Source organism: Diospyros lotus, chromosome 8 (genome assembly GCF_014633365.1).
Source record: "Diospyros lotus cultivar Yz01 chromosome 8, ASM1463336v1, whole genome shotgun sequence".
In the NCBI taxonomy this organism is placed as follows: Eukaryota; Viridiplantae; Streptophyta; class Magnoliopsida; order Ericales; family Ebenaceae; genus Diospyros; species Diospyros lotus.
This window is the reverse complement of record NC_068345.1, coordinates 3,896,076-3,902,908: the sequence shown is the minus strand read 5'-3', so window position 1 is coordinate 3,902,908 and position 6,833 is coordinate 3,896,076. Positions and strand designations below refer to the sequence as shown.

Genomic DNA, 6,833 nt, shown 5'->3' with positions numbered 1-6,833 from the left:
ACTGCTGCATCGCTTCCATTCGCCTCGCGTTAACTATCGTGAAGAAAAAGGATTCGCGACAATTGGCACGAAGTAAGGCTAGGCGAGGCAACAATTGGCATGGGGCAAGGTGATGATCGACGTGAGGTGAGGTGACACAACATTCAGCGCGTGATGAGGTGACAAGGCAAAAGTGGCTAGAGAAAAGCTATAGCGACGATTATAGCAAACGTCGTTGGAAAAAAAAGGAGAGAGAAGGGGAAGAAAGAAGATACTTAAGGGTAAGAGAAGCAAAGTATATGACAGAGTGTACAAGTAGAATGGTCCTAAGATTATACAATCCAAGGATGCATTTAAGTTCGATTGGCGTACGTGGGTGGTAAGACAGCTCCATAATTAATTCAAAATAGATGAAGTGGATGATGCGTGACCCACACGAAATCCTGACCGTCCATCTGGATATGTCTTCCACTTAGTTGTAACCGTATCACAAGATTAGTTATGCATTAATGTCGGCATGATCTTATATAGATTTTAAATATATATATATATATAATAGAAGTAATATTTTTGATAAATTTTATAAATAAAGATTGATATATACACAAATGTAACAAAACAAATAAAATACGTCCATATCATGTGTACGTATTATTAATGTATTGACGTGTGATATATTATAATTATATTTTAATTTAAAAAAAAAATTGGTCATCCCGTCAACTATAAATGCCACCACCCATCAGCCTCCCTAAAATCATCTCAATCTTCACTAAATCCTACTTCTTTCTTGTATCTTGCTTAATCCGTTGTTTTCTTGCACCACCACCATGGCGGAGGAGCACCACCACCGCGGCCTCTTTCATCACAAAAAGGACGACGAGACGCCGATTGAGGCAGTGGCCTATTCCCAAGAGACCACCTACGGAAGTGGCGGCTATGGCGGCGGTGGCGATGGCTACGGCGCCGGCAGCGGGGGCTATGGCGGCGGTGGCGATGGCGATGGCTACGGAGCCGGCAGCGGCGGCTATGGCCGCGGCGGAGATGGCTACGGAGCTGGAGGAGGTGGCGATGGCTACGGAGCCGGCGGAGGTGGCTATGGCCGCGGTGGCGGTGGCGATGGCTACAGTGGAGGGTACAGTGAGAACACAGAAGTTGTGACCTCCGCTATTTATGAGGAGCCCGCCAAAGACTACGAGAAGGAGGAGAAGCAGCACAAGCATCACGAGCACCTCGGCGAGCTCGCTGCCGGGGCCGCCGGCGTTTTCGCCTTGGTATATATATATTAATCACTCGCTGTTAATTTCTCTGCATGGATCAATTAACCGATCTTATAAGTTGTTCATAATTTTCTTTTTGTCCTTAAAGATTATATATATACCATTTGAGGTCTATATATATCTAGTTGACGGCCAGTACCACCGTGTCCGTGAATTTTAACAATAAACTACGTACAGCTATAATTAACTATGGTGGATATGAGTTGTTCAAAATTCTTCTTGTTGGTTGGGTGCAGCACGAGAAGCACAAGGCGAAGAAAGATCCGGAGCACGCACACAAGCACAAGCTAGAGGAAGAGATAGCGGCGGTGGCGGCGGTGGGGGCCGGCGGGTACGCGTTCCACGAGCACCATGAGAAGAAAGAAGCAAAGGAAGAGGAGGAAGAGTCAGAAGGAAAGAAGCACCACCACCACCTCTTCTAGGCTTAATTAATTATATATATGAATTATGCATGAATCTGCTGAAACTTCTGATTTTCTTTGTCGTCAGTGTGTGTGTGTGTTTAGTTGACCATCAGTTGGTAGCTTCCCTAAATAACTACCACCCTCTGGTGGCTGCAACGGCTGTGTCTGTGTGTTGTTAATTTGCCTCATGGAGATATTATTATATATATATATGTATATATCTCCAGCTTTATATATATATATGTGATGTGTATTCAATATTATATATTGTCAGAGAGTTATAATATATATTTGTGTCTTTTTTCTGTTTTTTAAGGGATGAGATGACGTGTGTAAGTTGGTGCATCGATGTAGAGATTTAAACCCTTGCGAGAGATGGATGTTAATTAAAGGTCAACTTTTAGGGGTAAAATTTCAACTGCTACCTACCTTCACGTTAAGTGTTGAGATTTATAAATCTTATGTTTTAATTTCTTTCTATAATTTGTTAACAATCCATAAATTTTATAAAATAACTAAAATACTCTTATATTTAATTATATGCTTCTTATTTTTCTTTTTCTATTTTTACCCTCTCTCTCTCTTGCTGGACTTTAGACAAGAACCATGATTGTGATTATTCATCTTCTTTCTCTTTCTCTGTTTCTCAACCATTTTTCTCTTTCACTATCGATCTATAATGGTGGAGGCTACTCACAACAATAATAGTGAGAGTATTTAATCATAATAGCAACCGCAAAGGTTGTTCACAAGGACAATGGCAACAATGGACATCTACTCTCCTTCGCTTTAATATCTTTTTCTTTTTTTTTATCTTCACTTTCTCTCTCATTTGAATTTGGATCTAAGTTTGAGATAATTCCATGCTTTATCTCTCTAATTTATTCTTCTAAATGGAAGTTTGAGATAATTCCATGCTTTATCTCTATAATTTCTTCTTCTTATTATTATTCCTTCTCTCTCTTTCTTTTTTAACCCAAATTTGAGTTGGAGATAAAATATTCCACTCTTTATCTAATTTCTCCTTTTTTTTCCTTTCTTTCTCTTATTCAAAACTCAGATCTAGGTTCCATGTTCATCTTGAATCCAAATCTGAGTTTGAGATGAAATATTTCACTCATTTTATGATTGGTTCTTCTGCTTTTACTTCTTCTTTCTCTCTTCTTCAAACTCAAATTTGGGTTCACATGCAAGTGATGAATCTAGATCTAACTTCATAGTTAGTGCTAGCACGGGACCTACTGAATTTATTGCTAACAACAACTGATAAACCTAGATCTGGATTCATAGTTGGTGGTAGCTCGGGACCTACTGAGTTTATTGCTAGCACTGGCATGAAAGTGAGTTGGTTATTTTTTATTTTTCTATTTTTCAATATGAGGAGAAAAGAAAAAAAATAAAAAATGAATTAATCATTTTATCTTTTTATTTAATACAAGAGGTGTTTATTGCTATTTTCTACATAAATTTCAGTTTTTGAGGTGTTTGATTGATTAAATTTTTTAGGTAAATTATTTTTTCACTTTTGGTCACGTGATGCCATTTTTTCACTTTTGCTGGAAAAGGTTTTCTCATGGTGGGTAGATTAAATTTTTCAATGAATTGGAAAGCAACCCATCGTGCGTTGCCCACATCTCCATCCCCTCAACAGATTTGTCTTCATCTTCTAGGGTTTCTTCTCTCCCATTCAGCGCCAGCTTTGTCCCCTTCATGTTCGTCACCATCTCCTCCGAAGACGAGCTTCGATTCTGATCGAGTTTCGAACTGCCATTCATCTTTGTCTTTATCCATGGTAAGGTTTTTAGCCATGTTCTTTTCTGGTTTTCATAAATCCGATAATCGATCTTGGTCTTCGTCCACGATAAGTTTTCCGGTGCATTGCCCACGTCTCCATCCCCTCACCAAACTTCTCTCCATTCTCTAGGGTTTCTTCTCTCTCGTTTGACGCCGACCCTTCCCTTTTGTGTTCATTGCCATCTCTACCGAAGACGAACTCTGATTCTGATTCAAGGCCATCGTTCATAGGGATATGCATGGTGCGATTTGATCGGTCTGAATCATTTTCAGCACGCTAAACCGCTAATGCGATTTTTCGAACAAACCAGACCACGGTTTGGTTTTGGTGTGGCCAAACCGCACCGCATTTGCGGTCTGGTTTGGTGCTATTTACCGCAGTTTGAAAATCTGGTACAAGTGAGTCTTAAAATCACTAAAAATGCTATTTAAAAATGGTAAAAAAAGATTAACAATGATTACCATCAGATTACCAGTGACATAACATCAAATAATGCATGTTATCATACAATAAATATGCAACATACAATTATTTTCAAATATATATATACATGTAATTGAATAATGTATTGTACAAATCAATTATTTTCAAAACAATTATTTTTAATTTTTTTTTATTATTTTCTGGGTGATTCGGTTTAAAATCGAACTGCCTACTGTCCAAACCGCGAACCGCGCGGTTTGAACAGCTTTCAAATCGTTTCGACTGCCAAAAAAAAAAATCAACCAGTTCGATTTGGTCTGGCTGATTTTCACGGTGCATTGATTTTTTTGAACACCCTTAGTCATTCATCTTCATCTTTGTCGACACGATAAGCTTTATGGCACCCTTCTTTTTTGCTTTTCGGCCACCTTCCGAGTTCCCTTTCATTTTCTAAATCAAAATCGACGACCGATCGTCTTCCGAGTTCTTCTTCATTTTTTGTTAACTTGGATCGATGGGTGGCCACCTTCCAAGTTCCCCTTCGCTTTCTGGTTTCCATGTAACAAGGTAGAAAAGTAACCAAAGCTAGAAAAAATGATTAATTTTATAGAAAATAGTGGCAATCAAACACCAAAAGGTAAAAAAGTACAAAAAATTCGAAATAAAAAATTAAACCAATCAAACGCCTTTAATTGACAATTTCCATTCAAATTATTTCTAAACAATTTAATTGGCTAAAACTTATTTTCTTTCTATATAAATTTCATACTTGCAATCAAATACACCCTTAATGAGTTAATGTGACTATCATTTCAAACCCTTCAAGATTTGGACTCAAACCCAGACAAGGGTGAAGGACACACATAAGGCTTGGCAGAAGCCCACCAAACTAAAACCCAAAACAGAACCCATCTTCGCATGGAAGGCTGTCATTACCAACAATGAAGGGAGACAAACCAACCCCAAAAACAAGAGAAAGGCCCCCAACTGACTGGGCTTGAAGGTTGGAATTCTTCCTTGGTCATATCATGGTTTGCACCTTAAAAGAAAGCACAGTGGTGCGCTTAGAGGGTTTATAAGTGGCCAGAACTAAGAACCAGGGAGGTCGAGGAGAAAGGAAATAGAGAGGAGTGGGAATGGTGAGGAAAGGGATTGGGGAAAGAGCCCACCAAAACTGTTGGCAATGAGAAAATTGTTAAATCAAATTGGACCACCCATGAATTTATTTTGTTAATTTGATTTGGTTTAAGTTTTTTAACAGAAGGGTACGATTATAATTTCAGCATAATGAACTCTGTTATATCAGTGGTTTCATCCATATTAATTAATTAAATTATGCCTTGTTTTAAAAAAAATACTTTTGTAATAGTATTATTGTTATTAATAAAATATGTTGTTTATCTATATATACACATATATATTGTTTGTTACGAGTATTTCCCGCTCTACTCCTTATAGGCTGGGCTCAACCCAACAGGCCGATCCAATCACATAAAACCCAGTAGACCCCAAATTGAGTTCGTCAAAGTAAGCTCGCACATCACTGAAACCGAGCTCAGATCACAGGACCAAGCAGACTTTATACGAGTAAGTTCCCAACTATACTTTGAGCGAGCTTCCAGCGACCCATTCAGTTCGTCGGCCTAACTGATCAACTCGCATAACGAGAAGGTCACATGCCAGAGAATATTAGTGGGTTAGAGGCCGTCCCAACTGGGCCATTCAGGCCCAACTTGGCCCCGTCCTCTTGACTCATTTGATCGGCCCACGTCGGTCTCATCTTAGCTCCTTGCAACAACATCATTACAACCATTTCTAGATTTTTGCGCGCCCACTTTAGATCTTTTCCTCATTAATGACGGATTTCATCAATATTAATAAGGGTCTCATCGGCACCTTACCACTACATGGGCACCTCTGCCGACGTCGGATATTCTATCCCATCACCTGCAGGCATACAACACATGCAGCAGGACATTTCCTCCTCCTATATATCAGTCAGCTCTTCCCAAAGCCATGGTATACTTTTTTCTGCCAACTTGTTGATACTCTGTATTTTCTTACTCACTTACTTACTTAAGCATCGAAGTATCTTGCAAGGGCCAACCGACCGGCAGATCAACAAATCAAACCAGATAACACTTTTCTCCCTCTTGGATTCAGTATACCAATGCGGGCCAAGGAATCACAGTCGACCAATTACGAACGTCAACATTGTACAAACCATGATTTGGACCAAATTATATTGTAATCTTATGGGTTAGTTTGTTTTGGTTTCAATAGTAAACATGATTTGGTTTGAAATATTTTCAAACCCTAGGCTTTTAGTGGAGAGAAGCGGTCCAAATGAATTGTTACATTGATTTGGAAATATTGTAACATTTATGCTAACTTGTTTGTTAGAGATACATCTTTCATAATAGTATTATTTTTTTGGTTCTATAATGTATAATGTTTTGGTCAAAAGGCCAATTTGCTTGTTATATATAATGCCCAGTGACCAGTACATTTTTTGGAACTAATAAAATACTTAATTTTTAAAATGATATCAACCTACTACCCCATGTTGACGTGACTAATGGGTCTTCAACTCACTGTTCGTCAAACTAGCAATGAGTGGAAGACATTTGTCATGCTGACAGCATGCATCACAAATTATTCCCTTTCCTCATTTCTTAACATGGCATAATACCTCTCACTCTAGCACAGGGGCTAAGAATGTGCTGTCTCTGGTGCTCTAGTAGCTACAAGCTTTGGGAACTTTCTCAATCCTCTGCCACCACTCCACATCGTGATAATTGGAGTGTCATTCAAATTGCTCAAAGATGCCTCTTATGAGAGCACCAAATATATTGAGAATAATAGTCAATATTAGTCATTTTATTTGTTAACACATCATTGGCAATACCCTTTGTCTTCTTGTTGTCATTCATCTTCTTGTTGTCAAGTTTG

The 6,833-nt window shown here is 38.7% G+C and overlaps 1 protein-coding gene across 1 annotated transcript; it reads left to right on the top strand.

The window, feature by feature from the left end:
- Nucleotides 1–721: 721 nt before the first annotated feature.
- LOC127808113 (abscisic stress-ripening protein 5-like) lies at nucleotides 722–1,921 on the top strand. The gene is made up of 2 exons (XM_052346492.1): nucleotides 722–1,253; nucleotides 1,496–1,921. The coding sequence occupies exons 1-2, from the start codon at nucleotides 810–812 to the stop codon at nucleotides 1,679–1,681; spliced, it is 630 nt and encodes a 209-aa protein (XP_052202452.1). The 5' UTR covers nucleotides 722–809; the 3' UTR covers nucleotides 1,682–1,921.
- The last annotated feature ends 4,912 nt before the right edge of the window (nucleotides 1,922–6,833 follow it).